This window comes from Capra hircus, chromosome 7, assembly GCF_001704415.2.
Source record: "Capra hircus breed San Clemente chromosome 7, ASM170441v1, whole genome shotgun sequence".
Classification (NCBI taxonomy): Eukaryota; Metazoa; Chordata; class Mammalia; order Artiodactyla; family Bovidae; genus Capra; species Capra hircus.
Window position 1 is genome coordinate 67,206,009 of NC_030814.1, and position 17,005 is coordinate 67,223,013.

The 17,005-nt window shown below is 59.6% G+C and overlaps 2 protein-coding genes across 6 annotated transcripts; one reads left to right on the plus strand and one right to left on the minus strand.

Annotated features, from left to right (window-relative positions):
- RNF126 (ring finger protein 126) lies at positions 3,059 to 11,202 on the plus strand. 4 transcript variants are annotated; one of them, XM_018050509.1, is made up of 9 exons: positions 3,059 to 3,240; positions 8,151 to 8,209; positions 8,355 to 8,421; positions 8,514 to 8,758; positions 9,461 to 9,529; positions 9,601 to 9,670; positions 10,118 to 10,211; positions 10,344 to 10,459; positions 10,547 to 11,202. In XM_018050509.1, the coding sequence occupies exons 1-9, from the start codon at positions 3,166 to 3,168 to the stop codon at positions 10,691 to 10,693; spliced, it is 942 nt and encodes a 313-aa protein (XP_017905998.1). In that variant the 5' UTR covers positions 3,059 to 3,165; the 3' UTR covers positions 10,694 to 11,202. The 4 variants fall into 4 exon arrangements, with proteins under 4 accessions (XP_017905998.1, XP_017905999.1, XP_017906000.1 ...); XM_018050510.1 differs by having other exon boundaries at positions 3,082 to 3,240; positions 8,547 to 8,758; XM_018050511.1 differs by having other exon boundaries at positions 3,083 to 3,240; positions 8,514 to 8,677.
- On the minus strand, positions 11,226 to 15,041 carry FGF22 (fibroblast growth factor 22). Of its 2 annotated transcripts, none has more exons than XM_013965510.2 (3): positions 14,734 to 15,041; positions 12,587 to 12,690; positions 11,226 to 12,470 (listed from the first exon to the last, which is right to left on the minus strand). In XM_013965510.2, the coding sequence occupies exons 1-3, from the start codon at positions 14,951 to 14,953 to the stop codon at positions 12,252 to 12,254; spliced, it is 543 nt and encodes a 180-aa protein (XP_013820964.2). In that variant the 5' UTR covers positions 14,954 to 15,041; the 3' UTR covers positions 11,226 to 12,251. The 2 variants fall into 2 exon arrangements, with proteins under 2 accessions (XP_013820964.2, XP_005683341.2); XM_005683284.3 differs by having other exon boundaries at positions 12,080 to 12,493.

The window sequence follows — 17,005 nt, forward strand, 5'->3', positions numbered from 1 at the left end:
TCCCATCACACATCTGTCCCATCAGTGGAAGCAGCAACGTGGCCACTGGTCATAAATGGATGCATGAGGCCCCAGAACCTCTGGATCACATGCAGATACCGGCCTGATTACTTGAATTTGGTTGTCCCAGTCCCAGGGTAACCAGCAAGGCAAGGAGCCCAGACCCAGAGGTCCAACGGTTGTGTCTGCCGTGTGACCGTGTTTGAGCCTCAGTCTGAGACTTGGATTCGATCCAGGGTTGGGAAGACCCCCTGGAGAAGGGAAAGGCTAACCACTCCAGTATTCTGGCCTGGAGAATTCCATGGACCATATAGTTAATAGGCTTGCCAAAAGTCAAACAGGACTGAGTGACTTTCACTTTTACTTTCTCTTCTGTAAAACAGGAGTCTTCATTGCTCCCACGTCCTGGGGCTTGTGTGAGGATTAAATATCTCGCTGGCACATCCTAAGCGCTTAGTTTTATGATACAAAACTCCATATTCTTGTTCCCATTGCATTCCCAGCACCCTACTCGGGCCTGGTACACAGCAGACACTCACTAATTGTTCTTTTACTCAAGAATCTATTGAGCACCTACTATATTCTGGGTATTGGCTTCACATATTAGGAGATACCACTGATAACTCCTGGATCTGGGGGTGGCTGAGTTGGGGAGAGAGGGAAGAGGGCACTGGGCTCCCCCAGGACAGGATCAGAGCAGCCTTCTGAGAAGCAGCAAAAAAGAAAGGATGGTGGGAATGGGACTCCCAGCAGAGGGCATGACCAGGCAAAGGCCCTGAGGAGGGTTGCAGTTCGGCCCACCCGTGGGGGCCAATGAGACTGCGCTGTGCTGGGGATAGGTGCCAGAAGGGTAGATGAACTCAGGGAGGCCGCATGGCCCACAGGTACCTCAAGCATAATCCAGTCTCAAACACCCAAGAGGAAGTTTCTGCCACCTGCCCAGAAGGGTTAAGTGAATTGCCCAGGGCCACACATCCAGTGTGACTTGGTAGGATTTGAATGCTGTGAGCCCACTGACTCCAAGGCCTGTTGGGTGGTACTTCATAAACTTTTGCAGGATGGGGAATTACCTGGCAGTTCAGTAGTTAGGACTAGGTGGTCTCACTGCTCTGGGCCCAGGTTCAGTCCCTGGTTGGGGAACTAAGATCCCTTAAGTCAAAAGGAAAAGAAAAACCAACCAAACAAACACAAAAGAGAAACTTCTGTACAATGAATGAATCAATGAATGTATGTCTGGTGTGAAACAAGTCAGGGAGCTAGGCAGTAAAGATCTGAAGCAAAGGGCCCCTCCCTGTACCCCTCAGGGGAGGGTGGGGTGGAGGCAGATTGCAGGGGGGTGGCGGGGGTGTCTTTTGCCCCAGCGACAGGGCTTGTTTCCCAGCAACGGGGCTGGGGCGCTCTCTGGTGGTCAGAGCAGGAATGCCTTGGAATCACCTCTGAGCTTTGAGGGGTGCAAGATGGTGGCTGGCAGACAAGTCCCTGTTTCTTGCCTCTTGACATTCAAGATCCTTTATGCACAGGCTCCAGTTTGTAATTCTTTGACACTCTGGCTCCAATACTTCCAACTCTCAGCAGGAATCCCACCTCCATCTAACTCCTATTCATTACTCGAAGTCCTGACTCTAAGGTCCTCTCCCCTGGGAAGTTCTGTCCGTCTCTCCAGGCAGAGCCAAGGATACCCTAGGGGCTCATCCCCTGGCTCAGTCTCGTGGGGCTGGAGGCGTCTGCAGCCTGCTCTGTGTCCTCCAGTCATGGAGTATTTCAGAAAACCACTTTCATTTCCTGTCCGTGGTTTCCTCTGCTGTGTCCTTGCACCCCAGCAGAGTCTGGCATGCAACAGGAGCTTCATGAATGTTTGTCTAGTGGGTAAAGAAATAAGTACATAATTGTCCTGGAACTAACTTCAGAAATGATCCTGGCCTGATTAATTTTGAGAGGAGGGGTAGGTTTTTTGTCCTCTCCTCACCCTGAGGCATCATGGAAACAAGGCCACACCTCACTCAGAGTCTCTTATGCCACGTGTCACACTGAAGCATGGGAGAGCAGGCCTCCTTGATCCAAGAATGGGTCTCCTGTCTGCATGCATTCAAAGACTGTTTATGTAAAGGTTGTGTGCCAGGCCCTGTTCTGAGTCCAGCTGGGAACAAGATACAAAAATCCCTTTTGTTGTGGAACTGACCCTACAGTTTATCATATGGACCTAAGCTCTGTTGCAGAACATGCCTCCACATGTTGGACATTTGAGCAGACTTGAAAGGTGTGGGGGAAGAAAGCCATGCGGGTGTCTAGGCAACGGTGCACCAGGCCAAGGTTACAGCCCGTGCAAAGGCCGGGAGGTGAGAGCGCACCAGAGCATCCCAGGAGCAGTGAGGACAGAGAAGTGAGTAACAGGTCAGTCAGTCATTCGGTTCAGGCACTCAATCGTTCCTCAGTCGTGTCCGACTCTTTGCGACCCCATGGACTGCAGCACACCAGGCTTCTCTGTCCATCACCAACTCCCGAAGCCTGCTCAAACTCATGTCCATTGCGTCGTTGATGCCATCCAACCATCTCATCCTCTGTCATCCCCTTCTCCTCCAGCCTTCAATCTTTCCCAGCATCAAGGTCTTTTCCAATGAGTCAGCTCTTCGTATCAGGTGGCCAAAGTATTGGAGCTTCAGCTTCAGCATCAATCCTTCCAATGAATATTCAGGACTGATTTCCAAACAGGTGGGTCTTGGCAATAAGAAAAATAATGAGAGAACTAGGGGGGTCGGGGTGGGAGCTGGTAGCAGATTTGTAGAAGAGGAGGGGCTTGGCCCAGCCCCGCCCCAGCTCCGCCCTCGGCCTTCCCCTCAGCCTTCGAGCCGGGCCCTCCTCCAAACCCACCTCAGGCCCTGATCCAGGTTGCCAAGGCAGGCAACCGCCCAGCAAGGCCCCGCCCATGGCCCCGTCCCCGCCCAGCTCCGCCCCTAGTTTGCTCCTCGGCGGCCACCGTCATCCGAGCCACCGCCCGCCTCGCGCGCTGCCTGTCCCGTTTCCGCTGCCCTTCCCCTCCTCACGCCGTGCGTGCCGTGCGTGCCGTGCGTGAGCGTGCGCGGGCTCGTCGGCCGGCGAGGGAGCAGCAAACGGCCGGCGGCGGGCGCCGCGCGGGGGGCGGGCGGCGCGGAGGAGGCGGCGGTGGCCATGGCCGAGGCGTCGCCGCAGCCCGGACGGTACTTCTGCCACTGCTGCTCAGTCGAGATCGTGCCGCGCCTGCCGGTGAGGCCCAGGCCGGGCGGGCGGGGGCCACTGCCTTGGCCCGAGGCGAGTTGGCACGGACGGGGAAACTGAGGTCCCCGCGGAGGGCCCGGAAGCGGCGGCCCTGGTGGCGCAGCGAGGCCGATGACCGGGAGGGAGCGGAGTCGGCCCCGAGCGCGGTCAGCGCTAAGGACGCCTCGTGGGAGAGAGCCGTAGCTCTCCCGGGCCCGACGGCGGCCCGAGCCGGCGTTCTTGCGCCTTCCGGGGCCCGGGGTCTGGACCCTGGTGGGCCCTGTGCTCTCGTCCGGGTGGAGGCTGCGGGACAGCTGCTGGTGAAAGGCTCGGCTTCCAGGCCCCTCAGCCCGGAAGTTCCGAGTGGGTAGGTCCGGGATGGGGTCGGTGTCCCCCGCCTGGCCGACCCTCCCCCGCTGACTGAGAGGAAGGCTAGAAGGCACGGCGCCCCTGGCCGGCCCCGCTCGTGGCATTTGCCGCTCGGCCAGCTCACGATGAGCAGGAAGAGGGCGATGTGGGGGGCCAGGGAAAGGGGCTGTGGGTGGCGACGATTGATTGAGCACCAGCTTTCCTTGGTCATCTGGCTGATTTAAGAACCAGATTCCCATCCCCGCCTTTCTTGCTGTGGACTTCACTGGGGGAGCCAGCAGGAGTCGTGGGCATTATCCCAGCCACAGAGGAGAGTGAGCTAGAGTCAGGGTTTGGAATGGAGACGGGTGCCTGGACCCAGGAGGAGAGAAGATAAGAGAAGGGTGGTGTGGCTTCCAGAGGCAAGGGGATGGGGACCGGCAGATAAATGGAAACCTCGGTGTGCGAGCGGACTTGAGGAGCCGAGACTTGTCCGACTACCCCCCTCCAGCCTCCCGGAAGACGTACTGCTTCTGCCTCTTCCGGCTTCCTGTGCGCCCCAGCTCTGGGTCTGGTTTTCTCCACTGGCAGGAACGGTCGGGTTGGCGGGACAGCCCTCTAGCCTAGGTGAGCTGCAGGGAGCCCCTTGCAGCTGGTGTGAGACCCGGACAAGCCCTGGGCCTTGGGCTTACCCCAGAGTGACCTGTCCACAGCCATCGGCAGCCCGGGGCCAAGTAGTCTGTGTAGTTAGCTGTTCTGGCCTCCCTTCCCAGGGCCAGCACGCGGCCGGATCCTGGCCATGTAGTCTCGGACCAGAAGGATCCTGATCTCTGTGGACAGTCTGTGGACACTGAGCTGGCGAGGGCCTTTCTAGTCACAGGATCCAGTGGTGACAAGGTAGCCATGACCTTTGCTCTCAGTTTACAGGGAGCCAATGCTGAGCAAATGATTGGCAAATATTTGATTTGTTGGAATGTTGGTAAATTCTGTTAGGAGCAAATATTGGAGGCAAGGGGACTGATTTGTGGGTTTGACGGGGTCTTGTAGACAGGTGTCTGTTTATGAGTAGGGGTGCACTTGGTGTTGGTGAGGGTAGGGAGGTGGGCTCTTAACCTGGTGACAGTGGGAGGCTCCCGCCAGCAGCACCCCTCCTACCTCCCCCTGTCCCAGTGGGGCAGTTAGACTCGGGTGGCTGCAGGCCCTCTGCTCCCAGGGTTTCTCCCTGCAGCCATGAGACTGCCTCATTCTCCTCGCCCATCAGATGAGTTGGCGAGGGCACTCCTGGTCTCGAGAGTGCCGGCACAGGGGGGGCCAGGATACCCCGGAAGGGCGGGTGCCTGCCTGGAATGGGCGTGTGGGAGCAGGAACCGGGCAGGCCGGCCAGCTCAGAGGCCTCTGCTCGGGTGCACAGGCCCAGACTCGATCCCCCAGGAAACGGGAGCGCCAGGGATGAGGTGGATCTGGGACATCCACGGGCAAGGCTCCTGGTGGCCTGACTGGTAGCGGTCGTGGTTCTGTCTGCTGTCCTATGGACACCCCTGATTCCTCTCAGAAGTGTCCCTGAGCAGGGTCGGGGGGACAGGGACAAGCTCTGTTCCATTGAACAGGCCACCTCTGAGAGCCGTCAGGGTGAAGAGAGGTCCATCCTCTGCACGGAGCCCCTGGGGCATAGGCTGGTCCCCCTGCCTGCTCAGTGTTAAGGCCAGCATGTCTTTAGCTCCCACCTCAATGTCCTCCGTTCCCTCATACTCACCTGACCAGGAACCTGGGGTCTGCATCTGGCATGAAGGGTGAAGCCTGTCTCCAGGGGCCTACTGCAGGGAGCAAGTGCTGAATGAATGGAGTGCATGGTCTGTCCTATGGGCTGCTGTTGCCATGGTAATAATGAGGGAGCGTTCACCCTGGTCTCCTCAGGAGAGAAGCTGTCAGCTGGGGATAGGAGCTCACAAGCTAGGGCCCTGCCAAGATATATAGACTCTGCCCTGTGGGGGTGATCATTTCATCCCAGGTTGTCCCCCATTTCTGTCACGGTGAGGTAATTAAATTTCTGGGACGTGCGGCCTCTGGAGGAGGGAGCATTGAAGACCCAGGTCTGGACCTTCTGCATGTGCAGCAGAGTCTGGGGCCTCCCTGAAACCAGGTCACTGTGGCTCAGGGGCCAATTCCGGATCCTGGGGTTGAGGCCACCCTCCATTTGCAGGTGGGGAGATGGAGGCTTGCAGCCGGGATCCAGCTTCCAAGAGGGGGCAAGCCAGGTAGATACCAGCTCAGGCTGCGGGGACCCAGGACGGGGAGAGGCCCAGGCCCTGAGATGGCTGGTCTGGGTTGTGCTGGCGCTCGGGGAACACAGGGACCACTGAGGATGGCATGGCGATCGGCTCCCAGGCCCCAGGAGCAGCAGTGAGCCTCGGGGTGGAGGACAGGCACCCTATCTCCAGTGGGTGTGTTGCTCACCCCGCCCTGGCTCTCCCAGGCCTGCCCGGGGCAGGGTGCAGGCCTGGGGAAGGGTGCCCGTGAGAGAGAGTTTTCCCATGGGGGTTCCACCAGGCTTCAGGGAGGTTCTGGGCCTTCCTGTTGATCCAGGCCAGAAGGTTCCCAGCTTCCTAACCTCAGTCAGCTCAGACTCAACTGCAGCCACATTTGTCCCTGTCCATCGCCTCCCCCCTGCAGGCTCCTGGAGGGGGCAAGAACCTTGGCTACCAAGCACAGAGCCTCCAGTGACTGCGTTTCTTGGCCTATGAAATGTTGAAGTAAATGACAGGCTGAGTGACAGCCCTGGAAACCCCACACCAGTGACAGCTATGGTGGGCACTCCCTGGGGGAGCCTCCCTGGGTGCCACGCCCCTGCTCAGGAGGGCAGAGGGCTGCTGTCCTGCTGTTCCTGGTTCACAGTTGCAGTGCCACATGTCCCATCCACTTAAAGCTCAGGTCTTGCAGCCGGCCGTCACCAGTGTGCTCGTCCAGGACATTTGGTCACTCAAAAAGAAGCCCCGTCCCCATCAGCAGTCACCTTCATGGTCCCTGACAACCAGGATCCCACTCTGTGTCTGTGGATCTGCCTGTTCTGGATGTTTCCCATCAATGGAATCACACTCTGTGTGTGCTGTGTCTGCTTCTCTCAATGAGCATCTCAGGGTCCATCCACATGATAGCAAGTGTCAGGGCTCCCCTTTCCATGTCTGAGTGATGCTCCTGGGAGTGGAGGGACATGTTGTGTTTGGCTGCTGTGCATGTGTGGGTTTCTGTGTGGGCCTATGTCTCCGTCACCTCTGGTGGGTGCCTGGTGGGGCGATTGCAGGGCCATGGGGTGACCATGACTGTTTTCTGAGGACACTGCCCCATTTCACAGTCCACCTGCCGTGTGGGGGTTCCAGTTTCTGCGCCGCCTCCCACAGTGGTCCCTGTCAGCTCTGTGGGTCCAGCCATCTGGGTGGATGTGGAGTGTATCCTACTGGTTTTGGTTTGCATTTCCCTGTTGGCAGACCATGTGTGCATCCCTTCTTGGCTCGTTGCCACCTATCTGTCTGTGGAGAAATGCTGTTCTGATCCTCTGGCCGTTTTCTAACTGGGGCGTTTGTCTTTTGTTGTTGAATCGTAAGAGTTCATTACACATCTGGACACAGGTTCATGGGACATGTGCAGCTCTGGCCTACCCTCCCGCCTGGCTCAGGAGATGTGTCCTTTGATTCCCTGGCCCCTTTGCTCTCTGCAGTGGAGCAGGTGGGGTTCCCACCTTCCAGACAGGTGCCCGGCCCCCAGCATCTGCAGGGCAGGCCATACCCCACACACCTCTATATTGTTCCCTACAGAGGGTGGCCCAGTCATCGGTGCCCCAGGCTCCTGGGAACTGGGACCATGGGTGGCCTCAGTGGAAGCACCTCATGCTTGCAGCTTTAGAACACATGTGGACCTGGGCCAGTTCCAGGCCCAACTAGTGGATTTGGTGCTCGGGCTCCCTGTCCCTGAGGGGCAGGGCCACCTCTCTGCTGACTGGAGACATCACAGTCTGCCCGCTGGCTGTCCAGCCTAGGGTCACAGGCCATACCTCGGGCAGTCCAGAATGTTCTGCAGGCCGGTTGCTCTGCCTGGGTGTGCCTCCCACCCTCTGTGGCTGCCTTCCTGGGAGTTGGTCTCTGAGGCCCAGGTGGTCCTGGAGCCCCACTAGTCACTCTCCTAGCCCTCCTTTATATTTGTGTGGGTGTGGGGTTGTTAGGGAACATTCTCAGGTCCCCCGAGTGGGGAAACTTCCCTGGACCCATGTCAGCTGGCCCTTTGCTGCCGGCTTTGTCAGAGCCTTCATCAGGCCACGTGGCTGAGTGGAGGCCCCGAAACTGTGACTGCTGTCACTGTGGGGAGCACAAGCTGATGGACTCAGGGACGTGGGAGGTTGGGGATGTAACTGCCAAGGTCAAGGCCCACCATGTGGGCGAGGAAGTCAGTGCACCAGCCCTGCCTGGGGCCACCTGGTTGGAGCTGGTAGGTTCCCACCTGGGCCCTGGAGATGAGTCTCTCACACACACACACACACCGCCTTGCCCTGAGATCATGCTTGCCTGCCCTCTCCTCCCCAGGATTACATCTGCCCAAGATGCGAGTCCGGGTTTATCGAGGAGCTTCCGGAAGAGACCAGGTAAGGCTGCCCCCCTCATGGACCCTCAGCCCAAGGGTGCACTGCCTGGACCTGGGTCAGGGGTGGAGGGGGTCCGCCTTCGTCTGACCCTCTGGCCATCTGTCTGGGGTGGGGTGCTCCTGCTGCTAATGGTGCCTGTCCTCAGGAGTGCAGAGAATGGTTCAGCCCCCTCCACAGCCTCTGCGGACCAGAGCCGGCAGCAACCGTTCGAGGTGAGAGGCAGCCTCCCCGCTCCCTGTGAGGGCTGCCCACCTCCCGCCCAGCCCTGGCCCCTCTCCCATGATGATGGCCCTCCTCTCTGCAGAATGTGGACCAGCCCCTGTTCACGCTGCCGCAGGGCTATGGGCACTTTGCTTTCGGCATCTTTGACGACAGCTTCGAGATCCCCACGTTCCCCCCTGGGGCGCAGGCTGATGACAGCAGGGACCCCGAGAGCCGGCGGGAGCGAGAGCAGCACTCCCGGCACCGGTACGGCGCCCGGCAGCCCCGCGCCCGCCTCACCGCGCGGCGGGCCACCGGCCGGCACGAAGGCGTCCCCACGCTGGAAGGGTGAGGGGGCCTGGGGGCGGCCGCGGGCGGGGGGCTGGGGGCGTCCAGCCCACCCCTCCCGCTCAGGCAGAACAACTAGCTGTCCTTTCAGGAGGTGCTGTGGGCACAAGGCGTGGGTGCTGGCTCGGGCCGTCCTCCAGGCAGGGCGGGTCCCCTGTGGGTCCAGGTTGGCTGAGGGGCCGTGTGCCCACGGTGTGCCCCTCAGCATCCTTCAGAGAGAGGCCTCCGCCCCGGGGCACAGGCCCGGGAACGGCAGTATCCAGTGTCCGCACCCCTCCTGTGTGCAGGATCCTGAGGACAGAATGGGAAGACCTAGAAGGCCTGTTCCAGCCCCACGGGACACGAGGCTGAGCGCCCTGTGGGTCTTTGTAGATGGAGCTTGATTGCAGGCAGGCCGAGGCTGGTCCAGCTCAGGACATGGCCTGGCTCACTGTGACCTCGGCTGGCATGTTTCAGGGCCACTGTCAGGAAGAGGGCTGACTGCAGGGCTCCTGGGGCCCCCCTAGGCCCCCCACGGTACTTCCTCGGTTGCAAAATGGGGGTGGACGCAACTATGTCAGCCGGCACTGTCCAGGCCTCAAGGAGACCTCTATCCCAGCACCCTTGTGTTTGGGCTTTTTCTCACCAGTTGAGAGTCCAGGCCCCCTACGCTGGCCCCTCCTCATAAAGGCACTAACCACGGGCCTGGCCACTCTGTTCCAGGATCATCCAGCAGCTGGTCAACGGCATCATCACCCCGGCCACCATCCCCAACCTGGGCCTGGGCCCCTGGTGAGTAGGGGAGGGGCCCCCTGCGCCCGGCCCACCCCTCTGCCACTTGAACCCCAGCCTTCTCTGCCCAGGGGCGTCCTGCATTCAAACCCGATGGACTACGCCTGGGGGGCCAACGGCCTGGACGCCATCATCACGCAGGTACAAGGGCCTTGCTCAGCTGGTGTGGGGACCACAACCCTACAGGCTGGGCCCAGGAGGACAGAGTGTCTCCCGTGTCTGTGTCTTGGGTGGCACTTATGAGGCGGGGCTGTAACCACCTTGGGGCTTTCTGCTGCATATTCTGTCACCGGTGCCTGCCCCCTGGTTGTAGCAACGTGAGGATTTGGGAGCCACCCTGGCCATAGGAGGGAGCCGTGGTGTCCCTGGGGTGGCTACCAGCCCTGGCTACAAGGTGGTGATGAGCAGAAGAGTGGGCAGAAGCCCAGGGCTGGGCCTCCTGGGGCAGCTGACCTCTGACCTCTCAGGGTCAGGCCAGGACAAACGGGGCCACGGTGCTTTTGCAGGTAACCCCGCCTTGCATTTCATAGCCCCGTGGGGTGAGGGGCCCCACCAGCCCACCTGCTCTCTGGCCTCTTTATCTTTCAGCTCCTCAATCAGTTTGAAAACACGGGTCCCCCACCCGCAGACAAAGAGAAAATCCAGGCCCTCCCCACCGTGCCTGTGACTGAGGAGCACGTTGGTACGAGCCCCAGGGGCCAGTAGGGGAGTGGGGGGGCGGGGGGTGGGCTTGGGCTAGTGACCCCGCCTCCCTGGGACACCTTGGGCAGGGCTGCAGGGGAGCTACCCTGAGAGATGCACTCCTGCCCTGCAGGCTCAGGGCTGGAGTGCCCCGTGTGCAAGGATGACTATGGGTTGGGTGAGCATGTGAGGCAGCTGCCCTGCAACCACCTCTTCCACGACGGCTGCATCGTGCCCTGGCTGGAGCAGGTGAGCAGTGGGCCGGCCGGGACACTCCCCCTAACCCTTGGCCCCCGCTGCCTCTGAACTGTTCCCTCTCCTCTCTGTCCTGCAAAGCACGACAGCTGCCCCGTCTGCCGAAAAAGCCTCACAGGACAGAACACAGCCACTGACCCCCCGGGCCTCGCTGGGGTGAGCTTCTCCTCCTCCTCGTCGTCGTCCTCCAGCTCACCTGGCAATGAGAACCCGGCCAGCAGCTCCTGAGCACACCGGCCGGCCAGCCCCCAGGGCAACAGCAGACAGCCCACGCGCCCACGGACTGCAGCGCCACCGGGCCCGCCGCGGAGGAGGCTCGGAGGACCCACCCTTCCAGGCTGCGGAGGGAGCTCGGCCTCCCCAGGGACAACCCGGCTGGGCCGGGCGCCCGCACACACTGCCCGGGCGTCCCACCTTCCCTCCCCTTTGTCTCTGACCTCACCCTCTACATGTTCAACGGCGGAAAGGTTTTTATAATTTTAAATTATTACTGCTTTGAAATAAATGGACGTTTGAGCTCACTTGCGGCCCTGCATGATCTGTGGAGAGACTGGGTGGAGCCACTCGGCTGGGGTCCTGGCTGCGTGGACAGGCCCTGCTCCCCACCCTGAGCACTGGGGCCTGGGACACCAGGATAACCAGCAAAACAAGGACAAGACTGCTCTGACAGACGTTTTTTAAAGGAGAAAATATGTGTATCTTGAAAGCTATTTAAAAATACACCTACTTAGAAAAAAGCCGGTGGTCGGTTTATTCCTTGTGTGCGTCGGTGCAGCCTGGGGCCCAGTCTGTCCACAGCAGGATCACTCTGCTCCCTCTGTGGGTGAGTGTCCAGTCTGTGCCCCATGGGAGTGCCCCCCAAATTAGTCTTTTAAGTGGAAATGGCCACTGGGAGGGGTGGGAGCCTTCCCCCACCTCCTGGCTCCACCCCTGCCCCCCCCAGGGGAGCTCAGCCCCCAGGAAGCTGACCTGGGATCCCCCTGGGCCTGCACACCCCGAGGGGCTGCACACCTTATAAGGGGATCTGAGGCCAGTGTGTGTGGGTCTGCAAGGATGGCTGTGACAAATCACCAAACTTGATGGCTTCAAACAACATGTTTATCAACTTCAGTCTTGGGGTCACAGTCTGGGTCTTAGAAGGCTAAATCCAGGCGTGGGCAGGGTTAGTCCCTCCCGAGGCTCCAGGGGAGTACCGACTCCCCACTTTTCCAGTTTCTAGAGGTGCCACATCACTGGCTCACAGCTTCCCTCCATCCTCACAGCCAGCAGCTCAGCATCTCGTCTCTCTGCCTCTGACCCTCCCACTTCCCTCTTACAAGGACCCTGTGATGACACTCGGCCCCCCGAAGGATCCAGGGTTGTCCGCATCTCAGGGGCTTTAATCCCACCTGTAAAGTCCCCTATGCCCCATAAGGTGAAATGTCCATGGGCCCTGGGACCAGTCGCTGCCAGTCCATCGCATCAGTGTACCCCAGCCCCCAGCCTCCCCACCTCCTTGCTGCCTCAAACACCCCAGTAGGTTCCCACCCCGGCATGTTTGCCTCCCCATGTCCAGCCTGGCCGGTGCCTTTGTTGAAGCCTCCCTGGCCCCCAGCTTGTGGCTGAATTCCTTACGCCCCTGCTCAGCTCACTGTCTACCACCCCTCCAACTCAGTCTCTCTGAGCGCGGGGCCACATCTGTGGGGTCTGGTGGCGTCCCCAGTGCCCAGCAGAGCAGGTGCTCAATGCAGGTGAAACCAGTGAGTAACTGGACACGGGCTCGCCCCAAACCCCGCCTTCCCCAGCTTCAAGCGTCTCCCGGAATCTCGGACCAGGCGTCACTGACCCTGGGACTCAGGAGACCAGGACGGGCAGGAAGAGCGTGGACGGGTGGTGTCGCTGTGTGCGGCCCCCGAGCCTCGGGGCGCCCCGACCGTCCAGAGCCAGGAACATAGGCCGGCCTTGGTGGCGCCAGCGGACTGACGCGTAGGTGTTGTAGCCATTCTCCTCGATGCGCTCCCGGAACCTGCAGTGCGCAGCGCAGAACCGCTGCGGGGTGGACGGTGAGCGGCCCTGGACACGCCCCGGACACGCCCCCGCACACTTCACGCACCCCCGACCGCCCTGTGCATTTCCACTCACCGACCCATAGAGTCTGCCAAGGCGGTTCATGGCCACGTAGAAGCCACTGTGCACTGCCTTGAGCACCACGACGCCCACACGGATGGATCGGATCTCCAGGACGCCTGCAGAGAGGGGCTCTGTCAGGGCCCGCCCACTCCCCACTCCCCTACTGCCCCCCAACCCGTTCTCTCTGTTCATTCATTCACGCGGGAAACATTCCCTATTGGAAATATTTCCCAAGTACCTCCTGTGTGCCTGGCCCTGTGCTGGGTGTGGGGACGCACCAGGAGCCATGCAGGTCCTGAAGCTGTGGGACTGATCAGTGGGGGAAAGAGTACTCCAGGCCGGGGGGCGGGGCAGGGGGGGTGGTAGGAGTGAAAATCAGTGGGGAAGGAGTAAGGCCTTTCTCTGGAGGCCAGTGGAGATCATCCCCAAGCTTTGCAGTAGCGGGGAGCCTGTTAGTCAGGGGTGAGAAAACCAAGTCAGAGGAGGTGAGTGCCTCTGTGATAGACAGAGATCCCTGGCAGTGAGCACAGGCCCCACAGTGCTGTTACCATATCTGACGCTGACAGCTCGGCTAGCCAGGGCCGAGCTTTACACAGGAGACACCAACCAGCCAACGGCCTGGGCGTGGGGCACAAGGTGTTCAGATCAACACTACCTGCTAACACTGCTTGAGTGCCAACTGTATGCCAGGCATTGTATCCCACCAAACCCACACACAGCTCCAGGAGAGAGGTGCTAACTGTGCCCACTTCTCAGGTGGGGAAACTGAGGCCTGAGAAGGGGCAGAGCCAGTTTCTCAGGCCCTGTTGCTGGATGGGTGACCCTACGGCAGCCCTGCCCCATCTGAGCTGATGTTTCCTGTCCAGTGGAGCAGGGTTGGGGGACAAGCCCCAGCTCACACTCTGAGCCCCACCCAGTGACGGGGGCCTAATCTGGAGTCAAAGCCCTGCCCTCTGGTGTTCAACCTGGACTTGGATGTCTTTGGTGATGGGGCACTCACCCCATGTCCCACAGGACATTTGCACCTACTGTTTTTTGGTGAGACATCCAATTCCAGGTGGGGAAACCAAGGCTCAGAGAGAAGCAGTGACTGTCCTAAGCCATCCAGCAGAGCCAGACTTCACCCCCAGCCCAGGGCCACCCTGCCTGGCCATGCCCACCACTGAGCGACGACTGGCCCAGCCAGCGCCCCTGTCCTTGCCCTCGTCTGGTGAGACTAATGAGGGCCTTGAGAGCCCCAGATGAAAGCAACTGGGAAGGGCAAGGTGATTATCTGCCCTAATGGTGGTGATTCAGGCAGTGGCCAGCACTGCCTCGGCTCCCCCCCTCCCACTCTGCAGGGAAACTGAGACAGGCCTGGGGTCATTGACCGCCCTAGCCTCCCTTTTATTGCCAATCTCCTCCTTCTCTTTCTTTGCCCCTTCATCTTCTCTTACCTTATATATTCCACAAACACTTATTGAGTGCCTACTCTTTCCTGGTCAGGGCAGCAGGGATGTGACACCAACTCATTGAGGTTCTGGGCACTGTAGAGCCCCAGCTCCATGCCCCCACCTCCCACCCCAGGTAGGTCATTTGCCCTCTCTGTGCCTTAGTTTCCTCATCTGCCAAGTGGGTGTCCAGGAAGACATACAGGGGACCCCAACTCAGATGGGTCCTGAGTTTGGTTTTGCAGGGTGGGGAGTTCAGAGTTCAGACTCAACTTTGCCCTCACCTCATTATGTGCTGGGCCCATGGAGGCTCTTCCCGCAGGCCCATGGAGGCTCTTCCCGCAGTCCCAGCTTCCCCTCCCCTTCCCCTCTGGAGCCTCCGTGGTCCCAACCTCAACTATCTCTCTGAGACCCTTCTGCTGCTGAGCCAGGCCTGGAGGTGGGAGCTTCCCCCATGACCTTGACCTCAACTGTTCAACTCTCCTTCCAAGTGGGTTGGGCCCATTTTATAGTTGAGGAAACTGAGGCCCCAGATGGGAAATGACTTGGCCGCCACCCCGCAGCCAGAGGAGCCTCCAGAACCTCCCTCAAGTGAGAGAAGGAACGAGAACAGTGCACAGAACCTGAGTTGGTGCAACATCCCTGCTGCCCTGCCCTGCCTTTGCTATTTGCCTTTGTCCGCCTATCTTACCTGTCCCCCGCCCCCGGGCAGCGGCCCCGGCCACTCACTGTCAGGGTTGTCGCGCCAGCGGGTGCCTTGCACGCGGCCGCTGGGGCCCACGAGCAGGAAGAAGTGGGTGGAAGAGAAGAGACGCCGCCAACGCACGTCGCCCTCCAGGTGCGGGTAGCTGCGTGGTCTCCGCGGAGTGTTTGGTGTCCCCGCGGCGCCGGGCGCCCGTGCCAGCAATAGCCACACCAGGCCCAGCCATAGGCGGCCGCGCATGGCCATGCGCCCAACTCGCCGCCGGTTCTCGCCTCCCCGCGAGCATCCGCGGCTCTGCCATTGCGAGATCAGCAAGCAGAGCAACCGACCCGGCCGCCCCACGCAGGCCAATTGGAAGCCTCGGGGGCGGGGCCAGCGCCAGATGGGGCGGGTCAGGGTGCGGGGCGGGGCTGTGGTCCGGGGGCCGGCCAATGCGGCTCCTCAGGGGCGGGGCCAGAGCCGCAGACTGCGGAACAACTACGCCTCTGGAGCCGGGAGGGTGGGCGGCCCCAGCAGATTGATGGAACTCTGTGGTCACTGCGCGTGTTTGTCTTGGGGGCGGGGAAAGCGGTGCTTCTTGAGTCACCAGATTGGTCTGAACGGACTGCGGACGTGTGAGTGTTAAAGAGGTGGACTGCAGAGACCCACAGGGAGTCAGAGACAGAGAGACATAAAGACAGAGCCAAGGTGTAGGGAACTACGTTCATTATCTGGTACTAATAATAACCTACCCACTCCAGTATTCTTGGACTTCCCTGGTGGCTCAGACGGTGAAGAATCCGCCTGCAATGAGGGAGACCTGGGTTCGGAAGATGCCCTGGAGGAGGGCATGGCAACCCATCTAGTATTCTTGCCTGAAGAATCCCTATGAACAGAGGAGCCTGGAGGGCGCCATGTGTCCATGGGGTCGCAAAGAGTCGAACACAGAGCGACTAAGCAGGAGCAGCATAAAGGAAAAGAATCTGAAAAGGAATATGTATGTATAACCAAATCACTTTGCTATACATGTGAAACTAACACAACGTTGTAAAAAAAATTATATATTTCTTTTTGGCTGTGCTGGGTCTTTGTTGCTGCACACAGACTTTCTCTAGCTGCAGCGAGTGAGGGCTACTCTGGAGCTGCGGTGAGGCGCATGGGCTTAGTTGCCCCATGGCATGTGGATTCTTCCCCTACCACGGATTGAACCGGTGTTCTCTCTTAACTAGGGAAGTCCACAACATTGTAAATTAACTATACTTCAATTTGTTTTAAAAAAAGGTTAAAAAAGAGAGAGAGCGAGCCAGAGAGAGAGACAGTCAGAGACAAGAGACTGAAAGGGAGAGACAGACAAGAGATAAAGCTACAAGGAGAGACAGAGCCAGTTGGGATAAAGATTGGTAAAACAGAAACAGACAGTATGAGAGAGACAGAGGTAAGGAAAAATTGGACAGAAAAATAGGAGACAGAGAGCTGCCTGGGGGCTGGAGGTTGGGATGGAAGTTCTGGCCCAAATGTCTGCCCATGTTACCCAGACCCCTGGACTGGGTGGGCATGCCCAGGAATACAGGGGGATCAGTCTACCCTTCCAACTGGAGCTTTCTGAGAGCCAGGCTGGTGGCTGCGGTTCCACTGAAGGGTTGGCCCAGGGAAATGTGGTAGAGGAGCAGGTGAACTATTTGAAGGATACTGTGAGCAGAGGTGTTTGGGCGGGAAGGTGGCTGACGGGAGGATGGAGAGGTAGGCATGTCTGAGGCCAGCCAGTGGGAACAAGGATGCCGACCAAGGCCAGCACCCATCCCTAGCATCTGGCTTTGCCCGTCCAAGGGGGTAGGAATGGGGCTATTACACCCACACCTGCTTGTCATGTACAGACACACCTGGAGCCATAGGCCCCACAAGGTGAGTACAGTAAAGCTTCACAGACTCAGCCAAGCAGCAACATTGCTAAGCAGAGAAACTGAGGCCCAAGCAGGGCAGGGCCTTCCCCCAAACCCCACACAGGACACGTGCCTGGTCTCAGAGCCCTGCCTTTCAGCTTCCAGTGCCTCAGTCCTACGGCCACAGCTACAGAAGGCACATTTAAGTAGCACTGGGGTGAGGAAACAGTGACAAGCCTGCTCTAATGGACTTCTGCGGGGGGGGGGGGGGTAACCAGTCCAGCCAGATGCATGGCCAACATGCCTCCCTGGTGGCTCTGGGGCTCCCCCACTCTTCTTCCTGCCTAGTAGGGTCATGCGGGGGTGTGACAGACACCCAGGACTGAGATGGGGGTCCTGCCCAGCCTGTCTCCTCACACTCAGAGGGATTTGCCCATAG